The sequence below is a fragment of the Microcaecilia unicolor genome, chromosome 13, assembly GCF_901765095.1.
Source record: "Microcaecilia unicolor chromosome 13, aMicUni1.1, whole genome shotgun sequence".
Lineage (NCBI taxonomy): Eukaryota > Metazoa > Chordata > Amphibia > Gymnophiona > Siphonopidae > Microcaecilia > Microcaecilia unicolor.
The window spans coordinates 28,215,474-28,239,005 of record NC_044043.1 but is presented as its reverse complement, the minus strand read 5'-3'; the positions used below and the strand labels follow the sequence as shown (position 1 = coordinate 28,239,005).

Genomic DNA, 23,532 nt, shown 5'->3' with positions numbered 1-23,532 from the left:
AAACACCGGCATCCCCTGATGCTGATTAGGATGACATGGAATCCTCCCATGTTGGGTCCGATGATGGTCGACCCAGCAGGCACTACTGATGCCTAATGTACCCTCTCAGTACCCTTCTCCACCATTGCCAACTCCAGGCTCCGCTCATTTTGCCTTGCCTCACCCTATGCCTGGAACAATCTTCCTGAATCCCTACGCCAAGCCCCCTCCCTACCCATCTTCAAATCCCTGGTTAAAGCTCACCTTTTCAATGCTGCATTCGGAACCTAACCTTTCGAACATATAGGTTGCCCCAATCTGTCTGACCTATCAGATTAACTGTACATTTGTCTTTTAGATTGTAAGCTCTTCGAGCAGGGACTGTCTTTCCATGTTAAATTGTAAAGCGCTGCGTAACCCTAGTAGCGCTTTAGAAATGTTAAGTAGTAGTAGTAGAGGCAGACAGAGACCTTCTCAATGTCATTGCATCTCCCAATTCCATTGAGGTCGATGCCACTGATGCCAATGTCGATAAACCAGACTTAACACACCAAAATGTTTCTCACGGTGGGCCCCTCTATTCTTCTGCGTTCTTTTCTGCATTTCAGAATAGAGTTTACAGTGAGAGGACTGATGATCAGGACCAGGGCACCATAGACACCAGTTGTGACTATTCAGTAAGACAGTCCTACTGCACCTCGTACACTTTTTAAACCTGATGGACGGTTTTAGGACACGTGAATATCAAATGGTTCAATTTTCAAAAAAAATGTTTTTGTTTTATTTTTTGCTGCAAGTAAAAAAACAAAGGAAACTTAAGAAGTGTCTCAAAAACCTAAGAAAGTAAGGGGCAAGCATAGAAGTAAAAATAAAATATGCCCCATGCTACTCACATAATAGAAGGAGGCAAGGAGGCTAAGAAAAAAATAGCATTCAAAATTGGTGAGCTATGATAATAAAAATAATAAATAATAATCCCCAAACTGGATTAAAAATTAACTGCTGAATTTTGACATAAATATCTGTCTTGTTTAGGGGGGGGGGTGGTCATCCTTGAAAAAGCCGTTTGACAGCAAAACATATGACATGTCGGATTGAAGAACCCTCCAAGGCCGACCTTGCTTATCATAAGCTAAGCAATATATTATAAACATTGAAGAAGTTTGAGACTTCCACTAATGAAATAAATACTTGTGGTTAAATATTTAGGAGATCAAGTATAAAATATATAAGGGCCGGTGACGATATTGGGAATGTCATATGTGGGATTGAATTGGCCGCTGATGCCCATATTGAGGTCCCTTTAAAATAATCTGTGTCAAGTAAACCTTTATTAAAAAAAAAAAAAGTCTAAAATTGCAGTATATATAAGCAGTGAATGTTGACTGTGGGAGAGATGAGGGAGATGACCAAAATGAAAAAAATGAAAAATAAAAAATTGAGATATGTCTGAACAGCTGCACAGATAAAACAAAACTGAAGACCTCTGTGAAATGATGCAGGAAGCAGCAAACTGTAAGTAGATGGCTCAACATACTAAGGGAATTTAGATTTAGCCTGCTTTTATCCTTGTGCATGTATATTCATCCAATGCAAATGTACTTGGAGTCTATTCCAGGGGAAATTCTGCACAACTGCACAAAACAGATTTTATGCTAAATTCCCCTCTCAGCTCAGCTCCCAGGGCTTGGCACTGCTACCACTCACAAGCAATACCATTTTTCACTGTCCCTCATCACCTATAAACTGCCAAAACAGCTGCACATCTGCCACTCTCCTCTTCCTCTATGCACACACAGTATGCTGAGCATATTATAATCAGCGGTCTGACTAGACATCAGAGAAAGCGAAGATACTTACCTATGGAAGGTATTCTCCAAGGATAGCAGGCCTTATATTCTCACAAGTGGGTAAAGTGGTGCCACGCTGCCTGGTCCACAGCTTATGACAAGCTTTACAGAGCTTTGTGGAGCACGAGACACGCTCCACCTACCATGCCTTCACACCCGCCCAAAGGGTGCGTTAGCATCCAGGCTCACCAAAAACAAACTTTGGTCAATTGGGCCTCGCAACGATGAGGACATAACTCAGATTAACCTGAATTATATACAACAGAGTGAGAGTGCAGACTGGACCAGAATAAAATGGATCTGGGGGGGGGGGGGGGGGGGGGGGGAGTAGAGTTGGATTCTAGACCTCAAACAGATTCTGCAACACTGTCTGCCCGAACTGTTGCGTTAGGTATCCTGCTCCAGAAGTAATAAGATGGGAATGTGTGGACTGAAGACCACATCGCAACCTTGCAAATTTCTTCAATGGAGGCCGAGTACAAGAGGGCTACCCACATGGCCATAGCTCTGACATTATGAGCATTGACATGACCCTCCAGTGTCAGCCCAGCCTGGGCATAAGTGAAAGAAATGCAATCTGCTAGCCAATTTGTGCGTTTCCCAATGGCGACTCCCATCCTGTTGGGGTGCTGAGGCATAGTCTCTAGAACTCCTGGGTCTCTTGAGAGAGGACTCCACCACACGGAATTTTGAGGCAACTGGGGTCTATCAAAGACAGGCATGCTGTGGATCCAATACATCATGTCAATCTTCTTAGGCAGGACAGAGAGGACTCCCAGCTCCTATCGATGATTTTCTTGAGTACCTCATGGAGAGGAACAGTCACAGCCTCCCTAGGAGGGGATTCGTAGTCCAGGACCTCAAGTATCTTAGCCCTGGGCTCATCCTTCACTTCCAAATGAAATGGAATAGCACCAGCCATTTCCTTTACAAAAGAGGGGAAAAGGCTTTCCAGAGGAGACCTTCTCCTTTAAGTGGAGAGGAGAGTTCAGAGGGGATGCCATAGGACTCATCCTCTGAAAAGTACCTTAGGTCCTCCTCTGGCTTCCATGAGCGTTCCTCATTAGTGTCAAACTCCTCATGGGAGGGCTGAGACAGAGCTTGCCTCGACTTAGAGAAGCCATGTCCCTGAGAGGGGCATTGAGGAGTCAGCTCCCGCCTTGATTCTGGCGAAGCTTCCTCCACCAACATAGAGAGGGTTCCGGTTTGGGTGGCAGTCGACACCGGGGCTGCACCGCAGCCTGAGGGCCAAGCACCCCCAATACCGATGCACACCACTGAAGACGGCCATCCAGCAGCTCAGGGAGCAAGGCCCAGATACGCTCATTGAGGGCCAACACCGGGAAAGACTGGGGTGTCAGCTCCGAGACAGGCTGCAGAACTGATGGGGCTGAGACGGGAATCGGGTACTGGCTGCCTGGTGACAGACGCATTGGTACCACCTGGATAGAGGGGGGAATTATCCGCCTGGCACCGATGCTTCTCAGGTGCCAAATCCCTCAATGCCCCGGAGCTCCTGGAATCATGTGTCGAGGACGACCAATGCTTCTTGGCCTTCGGCTCCTCGGTGCCAATGAGGATGACGTTGAACCCTCACATTGCCTCTGGTCTGACACTGGCCGGTCCTGGGAGCCCTGCCCAGCAGCCGGCATCAAGACAGGTGGCGATTCCCCTGACGCACTACTACTCCCAGTGTCTTTGGGTCTCAAAGAAGCCATGTGGACCAATGCAGTCTTCAACGTTGACGCCACCAACCTCAATGCAGACGTCGAGGACTTGGACCTGGCTCCAAACCGTTCTAGCATTGCGCCTCTCTGGACACCCGAGTCCTTTTCTTCACAGAAAAGGAAAGGACACAACTGGTAGGGCTATGGTCGGGCTCTAAACACCGAAGACAACAAGAATGGGTGTCTTTGCCAGAGATTGTCCAATTGTACCGGGTACAACGCTTAAAGCCACTGGGTACTTTAAGCAAGATCCGAAACAACATGGTTTTACCAAAGGGAAATCGTGTCAAACGAATCTCATTGAATTCTTTGACTGGGTGACTGGAGAATTGAATCAAGGAAGTGCTATGGACGTAATTTATTTAGATTTTAGCAAAGCTTTTGACACAGTTCCCCACAGGAGGCTCTTGAATAAACTGGACAGGCTGAAGATAGGACCTGAAGTGGTTAACTGGATTAGGAACTGGTTGACAGACAGAAACCAAAGGGTAGTGGAGTGCCTCAGGGATCGGTGCTGGGCCCGATTCTGTTCAATATATTTGTGAGTGACATTGCCAAAGGGTTAGAAGGTAAAGGTTGCCTTTTTGCGGACGATACTAAGATTTGCAAGAGTGGACACCAGGGAGGGAGTGGAAAACATGAAAAAGGATCTGCGGTAGCTAGAAGAATGGTCTAAGGTTTGGCAATTAAAATTCAATGCGAAGAAATGCAAAGTGATGACTTAGGAGTAGAAATCCATGGGAGACGTATGTGTTAGGCGGGGAGAGTCTGATAGGTACGGACGGGGAGAGGGATCTTGGAGTGATAGTATCTGAGGATCTGAAGGCGACGAAACAGTGTGACAAGGCGGTGGCCGTAGCCAGAAGGTTGCTAGGCTGTATAGAGAGAAGTGTGACCAGCAGAAGAAAGTCGTTGGTGAGGCCCCACCTGGAGTACTGTGTTCAGTTTTGGAGGCCATACCTTGCCAAGGATGTAAAAAAAAAAAAAAAAAAAATTGAAGCGGTGCAAAGAAAAGCTACGAGAATGGTATGGGATTTGCGTTACAAGACGTATGAGGAGAGACTTGCTGACCTGAACATGTATACAGTTTTCTGAATGGTTGTGCCCTGCTTAAGAAACGCGCTACCCTCTGATCTCTGTCTTGAAGTGTCCTTTCAAAAATCACTATTTTAGAGTTGCATTTTCATTATGTTTTATTTCTGGATTAGGTAGGCCCTGGATGACCACTCAAAGAGCAGTTCTAACCCCTTCCTCCCTTCGTTATCCTGCCCCATTGTTTTTAGATTCCTTTCCCTATTACTGTATTACTTTGATAATATTAGATCTTATGTTTTATACTACATATATGTTTGATGTGGATGTTGAATTATCTGCACACTCTTATTCAATTTTGTAAACTGCTTAGATATCACCTTGATAGGCAGTAATTTGAGATGTAATCAATTTAAAAATATATTTTAGGTGTAAATGTTCCAGAAATTCCTTGCATCCCAATGCTAAGGCATCTCTATTTGAAATGGGTGAGATTGACCAAGCCTCAGCCTTTCAAGGATTTCCTCTGCATCAGTTTGCGAACATTTGTTATGAGGAATTGTGCAGGTAAGAAGGTAACAGAACCTCTTATTTTGCATTTCATGAATTTTTGTTCAACAAAGAAAATTTCAAGTAACTGTGGGAGTTGCAAAATAAATGGAGAGAGTTGATTGAAAGGTTCTGGCTGGCTTGCATGTGTGAATTAGGAACATAAGAACATTTAGCGATCTTCAGTGACTCCATCCTTTTGCCAGATGTGCTTTGATTCCATTAGGAATCAGACTTTTAGTGTGACTGGTCTTTCCCTATGTAACGTCCTTCCCCCACACCTCCGTCTGGAGATTTCCTTTACCAATTTTAAGGCTGGACTAAAGACTTATTTCAGGACGTCTTTGGGTTACTTCGAGCAATCCGTTGCGTCACAAACTTGTACCTTCTGGGGGTGAAGCCTTTGACTCGGTTCTGCAACTCCTTTTCTCACCTTCTGCATCCTGTGAACGATGTACTTCCTTTCTTTTTTATCTGTACACTTATATTGTTGGCATGTGAGTCACTCTGAGTATATATACACTCTGAGTATAAATAACTTTATATACTGCCCCCTAAAACATTGGGGGGCAGTATATAAAGTTATTTATAATAAACTTAATCTTAACCTTAAACTTAACCTAACCTTTACCGTTCAGTGAATCCAGACTGCCCCAATTTGACTGTCCCTATTGGACCGACCGTTCACTTGTCTATTAGATTGTAAGCTCTTTGAGCAGGGACTGTCTCTCTTTGTTAAATTGTACAGCGCTGCGTAACCCTAGTAGCGCTCTAGAAATGTTAAGTAGTAGTAGTAGTAGTAGTATACCCTGGAGGAAAGGAGAAACAGGGGTGATATATTATTAATCCACAAACGAACCTTTTCCGTAGATGGGAAGGTGGTAGAACGAGAGGACATGATACGAGATTGAAGGGGGGGCAGACTCAAGAAAAATGTCAGGAAGTATTTTTTCAGAGAGAGAGAGTGGTAGATACTTGGAATGCCCTCCGCGGGAGGTGGTGGAGATGAAAATGGTAGTGGAATTCAAGCATGCGTGGGATAAACATAAAAGGCATCCTGAGCAGAAGGAATGGATCCTCAGAAGCTTAGCCAAGATTGGGAGGCGGGGCCAGTGCTGAGCAAGACTTCTACTTTGTGTCCTGAAAATGGCAGATACAAATCAAGGTAAGGTATACACAAGAAGTAGCACATGAGTTTATCTTGTTGGGCAGACTAGATGGACCGTGCAGGTCTTTTTCTGCCGTCATCTACTATGTTACTATGTTACCATATCAATACATCAAAACAAAAAAAACAGCACCACGGGCCTTTAAAAATGGAACACAGTTCTTTAATGAATGAGCCTTGACAAAAAGACCAGACACTGGCCGTGTTTCGGTGACTAGCACCTGTGTCAGGGGTCACAGTGATGACGTGGAAAACTTGGGGAATAATTCGAATATATTCCTCTACAATATATTATTCCTTACTGAAAATTGGCATCCAGGAAGACCATGTGCAGCAGCAGCAGCTCCCAGCTGAGGTGGTAATTGGTTACAGGTGCAGAGAATGAATTCCAGGGCAGGAAACAAGAAGGGCCAAGGCCAGCTGTCTGCCTCCTAAAACCTTTTGACCAAGTTTAAAAGGTGTATCAGCGCCCAGAAGCAGGAGCAAGTGGACATTACTCCTGCCTCCTTCCAGGTATGGGGTCGTGAGGTCTTGGATTGGAGTTGTGGGGGACTGACTAGACTACCAGGAGGTTTTTTTAATGGGAGAAGACCCTAGACTAGCATGGAATTTGTGCGCGTGAGAGGCCATTAGACCACCCAGACATTTTTTAATATTAGGGGAAGGGGAGAAGGGGTGCTGGGTCAGGTCAGAAGAGGGGGTTGGGGTGGGTGCCACTAGACATCGGGAATCTTTATTTATTTTTTAAAATTTAATTATTGGGGGTGAGAGGGATTGTTTAGGACAGGGACAATGCAGGTAGCAGACTAGGGCAGGGTAGTCGGGTTGGATGAAGTGGAAGAAGTGCTGCTCCAGCCCTGGCAAAAAAAGTTTCCAACACTAAACACGTGAGAAATATTTTTGTTTTTTTTAAGAACATGGCTGCAGGGCGGATGACTACATCAACATGCATTTAAACACAGACTGCAGTAACGGTTTCAGCACAAGTAAATACCTGTGCTGAAACCATCTGAGCATTGCTCGGCAAGTAAAACCCACAGTAAAACCAGGTTGACACCACGTTAATGCTTCGTGCATCTGCCCCTGTGGATTACCCTTAAAAATTAAAACTTTTGTTTCAAAATACTATTTTTGAACTACATCACTAACGTGCTTTTCTTTCTATATAAGCTTGCTGATTGATACACAAAAGAATTCTCTCATCTAACACAATGAGACTGAGGGCTGACAAATTGAAAAAAAAAAGTTGCCATGTTTTACAAAAGGTTCTTGTTTCTTCCACCTGCAAGTATAAACTTCATCTAGAAGAGCTCTCCCACAGGGCTTAAGACTTCTGTGTCTTATTCGCTATGTGAGGAATGGGGCAGAATTATTTAGCCTGTTCCAAAATGGCAACACTGCACCTGGCATCCCACATCCCAGCTAAATGTCAACATTGACACTGCACATCAAAACAGTACATTCAATTGTTATGCATGTGAGAAAGGTCTAACATTTTTTGTTAAAGAATGTGCTGTTTTCTCTCTTTTAGTGGTTGAATTAGGATAGCTACTTTTAAAGCAGCTCAGACATTTTCTAACCTCCACCCCCCCCCCTTTAAAATCGTTCTCTTTTTAAGGGAAGCAATATCTTGCAATCTAGGGCACAATATTCAAATACTTATCTGGATAACAGTGCCTATCAGTAAGCACCATTAACCAGGGACTCCAGAGCGCTGTGCAAGAAGGCAGCTGCACAGGGCACAAGGAAGGCAGGAGTGCAAAATCGCTCCCCATCCATTGCTCTCCCCTGCTTGACCAAGGTACAGTGGGCGGGGCAGGGATGCTGGAGGAGATGTCACACAGTACATGATTCCTGCTTGGGATGCTCCTGCCATTCCTCCCAAGTGCTATCCAGATTGGTACAAAGGTGGAGGCAAAGTTAGACAGATGGTGGCAATATTCAAACCGCTAATTAAATAGTAGTTTGAATATTGCAATTACATGAATAACACCTGCTCTATCCGGATAATCAGCTCTGCTCGCTATTTGACCAGCGGTGCTTAATACCTGAATGTTATTTAAATACCGCAGCTGGAGTAGACAAAAACCAATCAACTGTACAGTTTAAATACTGACCTGCTGAAGTTTTGCTCCTTGCCAGCATTAAACAGAATTCCATACCTTACAAATCTCCTTTAGCAACTGATAAGTTTCCCCCTTTTTATAAAAATCAGTTAACCAAACAGTCTTACCTCAAACATATTTACTTAGATTTAATTTACTAGCCAAGAAGGTTCTGCAACATTTTTAGCAGATCACCTCCTCTGTACTGTGAACCTTATTCCTGGTACAGTCAACCAATAATTCTCAGGTTTGATTATTAAATATTGAGAGGATTAGAAGCCAATTAAAGAGAGTGGAATGTGTCTGCTGCAGGTGAAGGAAGTTTCAATGAATATTCTGGGCCACTTACAGTACATGTGACTTTACTGCATGAAAAAAGCAAAATACACCAACACTTGTGATTATACTAAGACCACCCAATCTGCTAAATCACTGAACAAAATAAAATAATCTTTGCATACAGTCTCTCTAAATTTCTGTAGTTTGAGTTTTCCATCCAAGGTAGTATCTCGAACTAGGTTGCTTTGTTGGAATGTGTACAAGGAAAATAATTTTGTTTTAAAATTGTTGGTGTTTTACCATTTTTCTCACATATTTATTTTCATTAAAAAAATTAAAATGCACACAAACGGTCAAGCCAACAGGCATATATATTTCTATCACAATTTCCTAATGCACAATACTCTTCTCATTTTTTTTCTCCTTTAGCACTATCTCTGCTTTCCTGGCTTTTTCTGTCTGGCTTATTCTGTCGGCAGAAGAACTGTCACATTTCTCTGCCATTAATAAGATACCTTGGATCTCTGGAGGCTCAGCAGGCATTTTTTTTTAAATGCATCACTGAACAAGCATGTTTTTAAATTATTATTATTATTCATCATCACTGAACAAGTAAGACACCTGCAAAAGATGCCACAGCAAGTCTCTGGTGATCATTTAATTCAAGTCATCCGCGCAAGCTGACCCAGTTCCGATTATTTTTTTCCCGGGAAAATCAGTGGAAGGAATCAGAACTACTGATTTATGCACATAAGGGGGCACGGCCAGACCTAGGTTAGACTGTTCGGAGCAGGGGGTGGGGGGGAAGTAGACCCCTAACCAACCCCACTGAGGACAAGACAGGTTCAAAAGAGGAGCAAGCGCGAGCCCAGCCTCTCCTCCCCCGGGACCCGCGAGCCTTTCCTTACCAGCCAGGATAGCTTTCCCAGGGTGGGTGAGCTTAGCCCCACCGCTGGGGGCAGCAGCCGCCAAGGTTCTAGAGCATGGCCCCGCCGGGACCCGCAGAGATGAATCCAACGGCAGCGCTGCGGCAGTCTCTGAGGAGAAGCTCGCCGGGTCCCTTGCACGAGCCAGCTCGCAAGGCTCCTGGGTCACAAAGAAATGGCACAATAAGGACCACATCACTGAGCTGAGCAGAGACGACCACCATGGATTCAAAGACTCATAAACCCAGCCTTGGCGACATCTACTACCGCCCAGCGCCCCGCCTCTCTCTTTTAATTGGCTGGATGGCTCGCAGTCCCCTTCTCCCCGTTACTGTTTACCGAGAAGCACCTTTTCCGATTGGCTCGCGCCAGGCGCTCCCCGCCCCTGAATAGGCGGAGCTTTCTGGATCGAAGGAGGTTGCCCCCAACAAAAACAAAGGGGGAGTGGTGACGCGCGCCGCGAGGGGAAGCAAGCGATGCTTTACAGCGGCGTCTTTGAACTGCAGTTGGCTGCTGCTGTTTATAGGGCGAGTCTCCGATTGGCTGGTTTGGGATAAGGAGAGTGTGTGCTAATGGTGCTGATTTTGATTTATGGTGATGTTCTACACAGGATAGGAGCTCGGCCTGGGGGTTGCAGAATAGAGTGGGTGAGGATCATGTCCAAGAAAGGGACAGATTGCTGCACTGTAACCCAGTAACCAAGCCAAATCGTCTAACGTATTGATTCATTTAGAGGAAGATAGTTGTAATTTTTTTTTCAGACAGCACATTTAAAGTTGCAGTGGATTAATGCTGACATTAAAAAGGACATCCTAGTTCTTGTGCAAGAGCAGCCTTACTTCTGTCCCTCACAAGTATTTATTTTATTTGTTGGGATTTATTAACCACTTGAGATTCACCCAAGGCACTGTACAGCAGGTACAGCTAAAATCTTATAGTATAAATAATAGTAAAATGAACAAAAATAAGAACATAAGAATAGCCATACTGGGTCAGACCAACTGTTTCCCAACAGTGGCCAAGCCAGGTTACAGTACCTGGCAGAAACCCAAACAGTAGTAACTTTCCATGATACCAATGTCTGTCTCAATAACAGACTATGGACTTTTCCTCCAGGAATTTGTCCAAACCTTTTTTAAACCCAGATACGCTAACCACTGTTACCACGTTCTCTGGCAAAGAGTTCCTGAGCTTAACTATTAATTGAGTGAAAAAATATTTGTTTCAAAAGTATTTTCATGTAACTTCCTTGTGCATTTTTATTTATTTATTTGTTACATTTATACCCCACATTTTCCCACCAATTTGCAGGCTCAATGTGGCTTACAAAGTACCGTAAAGATTGTGATGTGGTCAAGTGAGGTAGAAGTGAATCAGCGTTATGAGGTAGAAGTGAGTTAGCGTCATGAGGTCGAGGGGAAACAGAAAAGTAAATTGTCCAGTACGATCATTGATTATGGTGTGTTGCTGGGTTTGAGGATTTATGTTGAATCAGTAGGATATGATTTTTTGAAGAGTTGGGTTTTTAATGATTTCCTGAAGTTTAGGTGGTCATGTATTATTTTCACTGCATATGGGAGTCCATTCCATAGTTGTGCGCTTATGTAGGAGAAGCTGGATGCATAAGTTGTTTTGTATTTTAGCCCTTTGCAGTTTGGATAATGTAGGTTTAGGTATGATCATGCTGATCTGAGTCTATTTCTAGTTTGTAGATCTATGAGGTCTGTCATGTATCCTAGGACTACGCCGTAGATGATTTTGTGGACATGACCATGCAGTAAGGGTGGCTCAAAGGTGGCCAGTACAGAGGGGTATTTGCGTACCGGCAATATTCAGTGTTGATGTCCCCTGGTACAACCACATATAAAAGCTGTCCTATCTTTGGTGCTTAGTTATGAATATTGGTCATGGCCTGATAGCTCCTCCCTGCTTCCCAAACAAGAGGTAGAGCATTGACCATTCTGGATCCCCCTCCCCCCCCCCCCCCCCCCCCACACACACACACACATAGCAGCTTAAGAACAACATAAGATTAACCATACTGGGTTAGACCAATGGTCCACCTAGCACAGAATCCCATTTCCAAACAGTGGCCAAGCCAGGTCACACGTACCTGGCAAAAACCCAATTAGTAGCACCATTCCATGCTACCAATTTTCGGGCATTCAGCTGCCTCCCCATACTCCCTCCCCAAGCAGCTTCCCATTCCAGTCCCCCAAATATTTGTTCCACATCAGAAAGCCCCACCCCCAGGCCTACCTTACTAACCCTGAAGGCCCAGGGGGTGCTGGCTCTGTCCTCAAAATGGCTGTCATGGCCTATAGTGGTAGATGTGGTATTGCCTAGTGTCCCATTTTCGTCATGCCTGAGTATCAGCCAGGACCCACGTAAGTGCCAGCAGCCAGAACTAGTCCAATCATACCCGGATACTTAATGCTGATGCCTGGACATGGGCCAGCACTGAATAGCAATCAATGTGTAACCAGACAGATATTTTTGTATCCTCAAAGAACCTCTAATTAGGTGGAAAATAAACACTTAAAATTACAGTTGAAAAACACTGAGGTTGAACTTGGTCTGAGTGTGTCCGTGCCTGTTTATGTGAGTATGCGTGTCGTAAATGTATCAGTTAATGCTTTTGTCCAGATAAATTCCTCAGGATTTTGTCCCCTGCCTGACTCTCATCATTCTGCAGATTTAGCTAGGCTCCGCTATTTCTTTATATCTTTTTGATAATAAGAGGTTAATGAGGAAATAATATGTCATTTGGTCAGGTCAGATAGTAAAACAAACATTTTCCTGTTTCATTCGTGCAATGGAAACATTCACCTAATACAACAGAAAGCGCTTCAGAGGTGGAGACGCAAAGACTGTCTCAGCCTTCCTTGACCCCGTTTCACATGTGATAGGAAACTGTTCGATGACTGGAGCAGAAGTACATCGCCTTATGGACCCACCAATATGGTGTCTGTCCAAAGAGGTCCCTGAAAAAATTATAACATATGTTAAGAGCACTCTCAGCCTACCAGATTGCCCCGTACCTCAACAGATTTACCCAGTGCATTTTTTGTAGAAAAAAAGGTGCCGGTACTCATTATGGGCGGGGTCACCACATATGGCTCCACCCCTATGATAACCACACCCACATTAGCCACACCCCTTATATCAGCCATGGCACATATAAACAGACATCATTGAAAATAGACTAGTATAGGAGAAAAACAATAACTTGTGATTTTTTTTCATTATAAATCATTTCTGTAAGATGTTACAGCTCCAGTATACCCAGTGCAAAATAAGACAACAGATGTAAATTCTCAAATTGAACAAATTCCAAACACTAAAATGAAAATAAAATAATTTTTTTCTACCATTGTTGTCTGGTGACTGTTTTCTATCCATACTGGTCCAAGTGTCTGATTCTGCTGCTCTCTTAACTCCGTTTCCATGGCTTCCTTTCCATTTCTTTACTTTCCTCCTTTCTTCTTCCATGTCTAGCATTTCTCCTCTCTCCCCGCAAACCCCTCCATCCATCCATGTCCAGCAATTCTCCTCTATCTCCTGCTCTGCTCTCCTCTCCATCCATTTCTAGCATTTCTCCTTCCTCCCCTGCCATCCCATCCATGTGGATCTCCTTCCTATCTTCCCTCCCCTCCATCCATGTCCAGCATGTCTCCTCTCTCCCCTGCCCTGCCCTCCCCTCCCATGTCCAGTGATTCTCCTCTCTCCCCTGCCCTCTTCTCCTATCCAAGTCCAGCAATTCTCTCTTCCCTGCCTCCCCCTCCATTCAATGTCCAGTGACTCGCCCCAGCCTCCACCTGCCCCCGAGATCATTCAAACCCCAGCCCCATTTGCCCAGCCCCCTAGCCCCACTTGCCCATACACACATACCCCCAGCCCTATTTGCCCACACACACACCCCCAGCCCCACTTGCCCACACACACACACCCCCAGCCCTACTTGCCCACATACCCCCCATCGAACAGTTTCCTATCACATGTGAAACGGGGTCAAGGAAGGCTGAGACAGTCTTTGCGTCTCCACCTCTGAAGCGCTTTCTGTTGTATTAGGTGAATGTTTCCATTGCACGAATGAAACAGGAAAATGTTTGTTTTACTATCTGACCTGACCAAATGACATATTATTTCCTCATTAACCTCTTATTATCAAAAAGATATAAAGAAATAGCGGAGCCTAGCTAAATCTGCAGAATGATGAGAGTCCATAGAGTGTTGCCACAATTTGGGTTTCTGCCAGGTACTTGTGACCTGGCTTGGTCACTGTTCGGAAAACAGGATACTGGGCTAGAAGATGGACCATTGGTCTGCCCCAGTATGGCTACTCTTATGTTCTTATGTTTTTATATAATAATTCTCAAGTCCCTTGATCAGAAATAGCACTTTCTCTGAGTTGAGCTTCCCACAAAACCCACATTTGGGGTCAGAACCTGGTGGGTTCTCTATAGCGGCATCGTTCTCAGAGATGCCAAGTTAGGCAGTTCTAGGCCGGAGACTTTGTGGCCAATCCTGGTTTTGAACTTTCATCCCAAAGCAGTGTGGGATTTGCAATGCCTGATCCTTTCCATTGAAATTAGTGCTGCAACTCCCATAATGCACCAGGATGGTGTGGTCAGAAATCCAGGACTGTCTCAAAATTTCCAGCCTGGAATTGGGTAACTTGGGTGGGGGGAGGGAGAGACACAAATTTTAAAAACATTGATAATCATTGCCCTAGAGATGAATTTAACCATGATACAGATGTGTTCAGAAGGCAAATCCTTTAAATTTTCAGTTTTTAAATTTTCAAAAGGAGTCAGCAAATGGCAGGAGAATAAGATTTTTATACCAGGGTGTGCATTTGTTAGCATGCATTCAGTTTGTGAGTACAGATTAAAAAAAAAAAAAAGAGGACAGATTGACTCCAGAAAAAAAGAGGACAGATTGAGCCAGTCCATGTTTTATTCCATTGTAAGTATTGATTCCCCCCCACCCCCACCCCAGCCCTCTAAACTTGCCTTTGGCTAGCGGCTGCAGCACTAAAGACAGGCTGTCTACAGCTGGCCTGGGACCTTTCCTCTACTACATTCTACCCTGCCAGAAGCAGAAAGTTGCATCACAAAGGGTAAAACATGGCAGAGAGGAGGTCCCAGACTAGCCGGAGACAGTCCTGCTTATAATCGAAAGAGAAAACCGCCTATATTTCGACCCAAATCGGGAGATGGGCGTTTTTCTGGCAAAGGCGCCCAAATCGGTATAATCGAAAGCCGATTTTGGGCGTTTCCAACTGCACTCCGTCACGGAAACAAATAAAGTTGACGGGGGCATGTCGGAGGCAGGACTGGGGCGTGGTTAGCAGCCAAGGAGAGATGGGCGTCTTTAGTTGATAATCGAAAAAATAAGGCGTTTTTACCGCGATTTTGGGTCACTTTTTTTGGACCCCTTTTTTTTCACGAACAAGTCCCAAGAAAGTTCCCCAACTGACCAGATGACCACTGGAGGGAATCGAGGATGACCTCCCCGGACTCCCCCAGTGGTCATTAACCCCCTCCCACCAAAAAAAACCCACTTTAAAAACTTTTTTTCCCAGCCTGTATGCCAGCCTCAAATTCCGTACCCACCTCCATGATGGCAGAATCTGTTCGATCCTGTCACAGCCTTTCCCTGGGTCAGATGTGGCTCTCGGGTGCACAACAGAGTCACATCAGCATTGCATTGTGTTGGGTGTAGGGTATTGGGCTCCGTGATTTCATTAGCTTGTGTTACAGTCTCACAATGTTGGTAGTTGGTAGGCTCTTCTCGCATGGTGCTTTTCCCCCTGCCTACTGGGTCAGAGTGTGCCCTGTTGTGTTTCCGGTAGTCCATGAGGTAGTGGCCATTTTTGTAAGCCAGTTTTAGATCCCTTCCATGTGTTAGCCACGTTAGAGAACTTAGTTCTTACCTTGAATGTGGCTGAAAGAGGGCATTGTACAGCATTCTGCCAGCACTGACCTGCTAATCTCACTACCAGGGAGACTCGTTGCCAGTGGTGGGGCAGAACCTCTGATCTGCAGTTAACTGTGAGTGAACGCAGTTATTCCAATAAAGGACGTTTTCGGAGAGATTAATCTTCAGGTGTCAACTGGTGTGCCAATGTTATACAGCAGTAACAAGTCCTAGAGGCCTGCGTGTATGCAGGTCCCTGGAGCACTTTTAGTGGGTACCGCAGTGCACTTCAGGCAGGCAGACCCAGGCCCATCCCCCTCCCACCTGTAACACTTGTGCTGGTAAATGGGAGGCCTCCAAAACCCACTGTACCCACATGTAGGTGCCCCCTTCACCCCTAAGAGCTATGGTAGTGTTGTACATTTGTGGGTAGTGGGTTTTGGGGGAGGGGGGTTGGGAGCTCAGCACCCGTGGTAAGGGAGCTATGCATGTGGGAGCTTTTTCTGAAGTCCACCACACTGATCTCTAGGGTGCCCAGTTGGTGTCCTGGCATATCAGGGGGGCCAGTGTACTATGAATCCTGGCCCCTCACACGACCAAATGGCTCGGATTAGGACGTTTTTGAGCTGGGCGTTTTTAGTTTCCATTGTTGCTAAAAAAAACAAATGCCCAGCTCAAAAACGTCCATTTTTTTGAAAATACGGTTCGGCCCGTCCCTTCACGGACCCGTTCTCGGAGATAAACGCCCATGGAGATAGGCGTTTCCGTTCGATTATGTCCCTCATAGTGTGTTTAGCACTGTAGCAGCCAGATGAAGGCTGGGTATGTGTGTGTGGGGGGGGGGGGGGAGAGTAAAAGGAAGAGTGAGAGATGTCAAAGTGTAGGAGGGAGGGAAGGAAAAAGAAGGGATTGAGAGATAGAGAACTGCCAGACCACCAGACTATGGAGGCAGGACCAATGGTGAAAGGAATATTTTGGTGGGCCAGGGCCCTGGTAGCCCACATCCGGTCCAGGAGATTTGCTATTCTTCAATTTGTACAACTGCCCCATTACATCCTCCAGGGTTATAGAGAAGTCATTCAGTTTCTCCGACTCGTCAGTTTCGAATACCATTTCTGGCACTGGTTTCTCACCCAAATCTTCCTGGGTGAAGACTGAAGCAAAGAATTCATTTAATCTCTCCGCTATGGCTTTGTCTTCCCTGATCGTTCCTTTTACTTCTCGGTCATCTAGCGGTCCAACTGATTCTTTTGCCGGCTTCCTGCTTTTAATATACCTAAAAAAATGTTTACTATCTGGCTCATTTTCGAAAGAGAAGAGCACTCATCTTCCGACACAAATCGGGAGATGGGCGTTCTTCTCTCAGATACGGCGAAAACGGCATAATCGAAAGCCGATTTTGGCTGCCCTCAACTGCAGTCCGTCGGAAGAGCGGCCAAAGTGTATGGGGGCGTGTCGGAAGCTTAGCAAAGGTGGGACGGGCGTTGTTAACAAATGGGCGTTCTCGGCCGATAATGGAAAAAAGAAGGGCGGCCCTGATGAGCATTTGGCCGGTTTTACTTGGTCCATTTATTTTCACAACCAAGCCTCAAAAAGGTGGCCGAACTGACCAGATGACCACCGGAGGGAATCGGGGATGACCTCCCCTTACTCCCCCAGTGGTCACCAACCCCCTCCCACCAAAAAAAAGTTTACAAACATTTTTTTGCCAGCCTCTATGCCAGCCTCAAATGTCATACCCAGCTCAATCACAGCAGTATGCAGGTCCCTGGAGCAGTTTTTAGTGGGTGCAGTGCACGTCAGGCAAGCAGACCCAGACCCAATCCCCCCTACCTGATACACTTGTGGTGGAAAATGTTAAGCCCTCCAACCCCCCCCCCAAAAAAAAAAAAAACCCACTGTACCCACATGTAGGTGCTCCCCCTTCACCCATAAGGGCTATGGTAGTAGTGGTGTACAGTTGTGGGTTGTAGGTTTTGGGGGGGATTTGTTATGGGGGGGCTCAGCACCCAAGGAAAGGGAGCTATGTACCTGGGAGGAAGTTCTTAAGTCCATTGCAGTGCCCCCGGTTGCTGTCCTGGCATGTTAGGGGGGGCCAGTGCACTACAAATTCTGGCCCCTCCCATGACCAAATGCCTTGGATTTGGTCAATTTTGAGATGGCCACTCTCTGTTTCCATTATCGGCGAAAATTGAGTCCGCCCATCTCGAAGATCAACCTAAATCTTGTATTTGGCCGGCGTATTGTAAGAGCGACCTAAATGTTGGGATTTGGCCGGCGAGGACCGTATTATTGAAACAAAAGATGGCCGCCCATCTTTTACGATAATGTGGTTGGCTCCGCCCCTTCCTTTGTTTGCCCCCAGAGATGGGCGCCCTTATAGATGGCCGGCCATGTTCGATTATGCTCCTCATTAGCTGCTTTTTGTTTTTTTTAAATCCCCATCCTGCTTTCATGTTTCAGGGCCCGATTCATGATAGCAGAGGAAGGATGTGATTTATATTTAATCTAATCTCCAATTTCTAAATTTGCTTAGCCACAAATTATAGAGGATTATATATTATTTCTTGCCTGATCTATGTGAATTTTGTAAAGGTCAGCCAAGGATACACCATTGTCTGCCTCATTAGGATTTGTGTTTTTACAGCTCAACTTTATTGGATTAGGTTCAAAGCTTTTTATAAACTTTTCTGATTCTATTTAGTAGGTTTTATAGAAGGATACCATGGAGGGGCACGGCTTCTACTGGTTCCTGATTTTTCAAAAGAAACTGTAAAAAAACGGAAGCTGTTTCTGGCCATGCGCCCGCACTTGAAAGCAGCAGGGGCTCAGTTTAGTCTTTTGTACACTGCCACTATGAGGGTAGTATTAAAAAACAGCACAAAGCACTTCACTGACCCTGCAGAGTTGCAGAGCTTCCTTAACAGTGAAGCTAGTTCAACTTATTAACTCTTTATGGTCCAAGTTGTCTGCAGCCTTTCATTGCTTCTCTGGCTCAGTCCTTATGGCTGCTATGTGAATTTTCTTTGTTTTGTTTAGTTTGTAGGCTGGCTCCAGCCTCCTCAGGTGTCTGCACTGGTCATATGGGCTATGGTCTGTCATGTTTTACTTTTGCCCTTTTTTTCCTCTCAATGGAGCATGCTTTTTTTTACTGTTTTGTGCTCCGTGTATCCCTCTATTTTTGTTCACCCTTGATAAATGTCTATGCTCCAAATGCTGATGACCCTGAATTTTTCCACGCAGTTACTACCTCAGGGCGCCTTGCACTTACCTGTCACACCATAATTGGGGGTGACTTCAATTTTCCAATTGATCCTTTTTTGGATCGATCTTCAACCTGCAGACCTGCCAAGCTCAGGATTAGAAGCGCACTCAATAGCCTCATGCAAGCTCATGGTTGGACTGATCTTTGGAGGTTGCTGTACTCGCAGTCCAGAGACTATACTTTTTACTCAGCGCCGCATTGCACCTACTCCAGAATAGACTACCTTTTGGGATCTAAGGACTTGATTCCTATGCTGACAGCTGCAAAAATACATGAAATCTCAGTTTCCGATCACGTTGCCATCACTTGTGACTTAGCTTGGTCAGCCAGTAAGCCTAACTCATCCCTATGGAGACTCAATGTTACCCTATTGTTATCCAATTTCACTGTTAAATACTGACTATAAAATTTACGCAAAGATTTTGTGCTGCAGAATTGAGAACATTATTTCGTCTCTTGTACACAGGGATCAGGCTGGTTTTGTTAAGTTCAGAAGTGGTGCTGATAACGCCAGATTGCTTTGTCATGTAATACATTTTGCTCGGTCAAAGGACTATCCCGCCCTGTCTGTTTCCCTTGATGCGGAGAAGGCCTTTGACCGGGTAGAATGGAAATATCTGTTTCTTGTTCTAAAGCACTTTGGTTTCCCTGATCCATATATTCATATGGTGCAGCTTCTGTTCTCCCGTCCTTTGGCCCGTATAGTAGCTAATGGTGAATCCTCTAACTCATTCGTTCTGCATAGAGGTACCAGAGAAGGTTGCCCCATCTCCCCCTTATTGTTTAATTTGGCTCTTGAACCTCTCCTAGTGGCAATCCGTCAATCTGCAGATATTGCTGGTGTCCATCTGGGCTCGGATGAGTTCAAGCTCTCAGCATATGCAGATGACATCATGTTATATCTCACCAATCCTCAGACGTCCCTGAAAGCCCTCTTTAACCTAATATCTAGATTCTCGAAAATTTCAGGCTACAAAGTTAATTCAGATAAAACAGAACTGATGCCTTTGAATTACAACTGTACTCCTTTTAGTGCTCCTGAGTTGCACTGTAAATGGATATCCTCTTCCATAAAGTATCTCAGTGTCTTCTTTGATAGAGACCTCGCCAACACCATTAAAATTAATTCTGACAAGGTAATCTCACAGGTTGAAGCCTCACTGGCATCCTGGTTCCCATTAAACCTCACTTGGTGGGGACGGCTGGATACTATTAAAATTATGATAGTCCCTAAAATCACTTACAAGTTGAGCATGATCCCTTTTCTCTTTCCTTGCACCTTTTATAGGTGTCTAGAAAAGATGCTCACCAACTTTTTATGGAATCTTTGATTGCCCAGAATCTCTCTGAGCAAACTTAAGCTCCCAAAAAGGCATGGAGGTGTGAAAATTCCTGATCTCCTGCTTTATCATAAAGCCTTCATTATGTGGCAGGGCATGGAATGGATCTCCCCTTTACATGTTGCTTCCCCACCCAGATGGTTAACCTTTGAACAGGCTCTTATTGACCCATTAAAACATTCCCATATCATTGGCATGCGCCTTCCCAAGCAGGTTGTGTCTAATCCGTTCATTCACACTACCTATAAATTAATGGTTTCCTTAGATAAATTAATGGATATCCCTTGGTCTGCTACGCCACTCACCCCTATATGGCATAATCCTAACTTTAAAATTGGCAATAAACAAGTTTTGTGGTTGCAGTGGCAGCGCATAGGTATTTGGGCCTTAATAGATATGATCCACACGAGTAGACAGACATGGAAAACCTTCTCAGAGATGAAGTCAGAATTTGCACTGTCTGACACCCAATTTTACCAATGGCTTCAGATTAGCTCCATGGTAAAAAAAGAACTCCAAAGTCAGGTTACACGCCCGGTTCCTGGCCCAAACTCCAGAGCTTATTGATTTTAATCTGAAGCTTCAACACATTGGTCACGCTGGTTCCCACACTCCCCCACTAAATGTACTGGTTTACGTAGATGCTGGGAGGAGGACATACAACAACCTATGTCTGAAAAGCAGTGGGGACAGCTTTGGAAGTCCCTCTTCCGGTGCTCTAACTCTTCTGATACTATAAAGTCTATGCATTTCTTTATGCATAGATCTCTTTGGACGCCTTATAAGTTGCATGTTATCAATTCCTCTAACTCTAGTATATGCTGGTCTTGCCAGTCTCAAGTGGGTACTATAAAGCATCTTACCTTTGAATGTGTGTGCCTTCGTCAGTATTGGCTGGAAATCTGGTCGCAGCTGGTAGACATTTTTCACCTTCCTGGCTCACTCACTTATCATTTGTGATTCTCAGGGATCAGTATTACAAGAGTCTGCTGACTCCTAGTGAAGGGGCTCTTGTTAGCACCCTGGTTTCTTTAGCATTGAAAGTAATCTTCTCCCATTGGAAGTCTTTACATCAGGCTAGCTGGTGGAACTTAGTGCTCCAAATTTACAAATTTGAATCACACCTTGCAAAGAAATCTTCTCGTTTTGCTTCATATAGGGAAAAATGGCTACCACTTGTTGCTTATTTTGATACGGTACAAAGATAAGTACAAAATTTGATGTGTTTTTTGGCATGTGCATGCTTTATACTTTGATTTGTATTCTCCAGCCCCCCCCCTCCCCTTGCCCTCTTCTTTTCCTCTTTCCTCCCTCTCTCTTGTTTTCACTTAATTTGATTCTGAATGTAGATTGCTGCTTCTTACATGTGAGCTCCGGTATTGCCTTACTTTGTAAAATGTTACTTGTTGTTATGTTGTGAGCTCTTGATGGTATCTGTATCAAAAATCAATAAAATAAATTAAACTTTATAGAAGGATACCTTTAACATTAATTATGAGCTTTACTAAAAGGATCTTGCCTGTATTTCCTGTTATGTCTACATGTTCCACATTTTTAAACTCTTGTATTTGTGATAGAATTTCAACTTTGTGATGCAGTTTTATACCATATTATCAGCTGTAACTTGACAGTGCAGTTCCTCACAACAGGATTTCCCAAAGTCCTGATGAATTCTTGCAATAGCAGCACTGGAAGGGAAAGATTCTTATCTGCAAATTAGTCATTATAGTAGTGACCTTTTGATTTCTGCAAGGAAACATTTGTCTACTGAAGTAATTAATGTGTTTAGTTCATCACTCTCATGATAAATATACGTGTTATTGTACCTCAGGTAACTGAGATTCTAGAGAAATTGCCCCCCAGAAAAATTGAATCTAGATCAATGTTTAGAGTTAAGAAGTTGTTAAGATTTTTTTATGTACCTTGAATGAAAATGTTTTGTGCTGATCCATAACTTTTCTAGGCAACTGCCTAGTTTGCTCTTGTTTAAATTGTTTTCTCTTTCACTACATAGGAGATACATTGATAGATTTCCTATTTGGGACCATTATATTTTAGATGCTCCTAGTAAACAGCTGGCATGTAAAACTTTTCTCCCACATTATCCAGCTTATTTTCGAAAGAGAAGGGCAGCCATCTTCCGACACAAATCGGGAGATGGCCGGCCTTCTCTCAAGTGCGGCCAAATCAGCATAATCGAAAGCCGATTTTGGCCGCTTTCAACTGCTTTCCATCGCGGGGCCAGCGAACGTTCATGTGGGCGAGTTGGAGGTGTAGCGAAGGCGGGACGGGGGCGTGGTTAAGAGATGGCCGGCATCAGCCGATAATGGAAAAAAGAAGGCCGACCATGACGAGCATTTGACTGGTTTTACTTGGTCCATTTATTTTTAGGACCAAACCTCAAAAAGTGCCCTGACCAGATGACCACCAGAGGGAATGGGGAAGACCTCCCCTGACTCCCCCAGTGGTCAGCAACCCCCTCCCACCCTAAAAAAAATTAAAAAACATTTTTTTCCAGCCTCCACGCCAGCCTCAAATGCCATACCCAGCTCCATGACAGCAGTATGCAGATCCCTGGAGCAGTTTTAGTGGGTGCAGTGCACTTCAGGCAGGCGGACCCAAGCCCCCCCCCACCTGTTACACTTGTGGTGGTAAATGTGAACCCTTCAAAACCCACCCGAAACCCACTGTACCCACATGTAGGTGCCCCCCTTCACTCCTTAGGGCTATGGTAGTGGTGTACAGTTGTGGAGAGTGGGTTTTGGAGGGGGGTTTGGGGGGCTCAGCACACAAGGTAAGGGAGCTATGCTCCTGGAAGCTTTTTCTGAAGTCCACTGCAGTGCCCCCTAGGGTGCCCGGTTCATGTCCTGGCATGTCAGGGGGACCAGTGCACTATGAATGGCATTTGGTCGTTTTTGAGATGGCTGCTCTCGATTTCCATTATCAGGGAAAACTGAGTTCGCCCATCTCTAATGTCGACCTAAATGTTGGGATTTGGGCAGGCCATACCGTATTATCGAAACGAAAGATGGGCGGCCATCTTTTTTGATAATACGGTTGGTTCCGCACCCTTCCCTATTTCGTCCCCGGAGATGGCCGCCCACATTCGATTATGCCCCTCTATCCAGCTTATAATCGAAAAACGCCTATATTGCAACCCAAATCGGGAGATGGGCGTCTTTCTCCCGTGGGCGCCCAAATCGGTATAGTCGAAAGCTGATTTTGGGCGTTTCCAACTGCAATCCGTCACGGAAACGGGTAAAGTTGACGGGGGCGTGTTGGAGGCGTGGTGAAGGCGGAACTGGGGCGTGGTTATTGGCCGAGGAGAGATGGGCGTCTTTAGCTGATAATCGAAAAAAAGGCATTTTTACTGCGATTTTGGGTCACTTT

General features: G+C 44.8%; 1 protein-coding gene across 2 annotated transcripts in view; it reads right to left on the bottom strand.

The window, feature by feature from the left end:
- The window catches only part of LOC115456675 (tricarboxylate transport protein, mitochondrial-like), a 73,333-nt gene extending 63,468 nt beyond the window's left edge, over positions 1 to 9,865 (bottom strand). For both annotated transcript variants that reach the window (XM_030185906.1, XM_030185907.1), the window contains exon 1: positions 9,598 to 9,865. In XM_030185906.1, the coding sequence (XP_030041766.1) occupies positions 9,598 to 9,811 (214 nt within the window). In that variant the 5' untranslated portion in view covers positions 9,812 to 9,865. The remainder of the gene's footprint in view (positions 1 to 9,597) is intronic.
- Between the last annotated feature and the right edge of the window lie 13,667 nt (positions 9,866 to 23,532).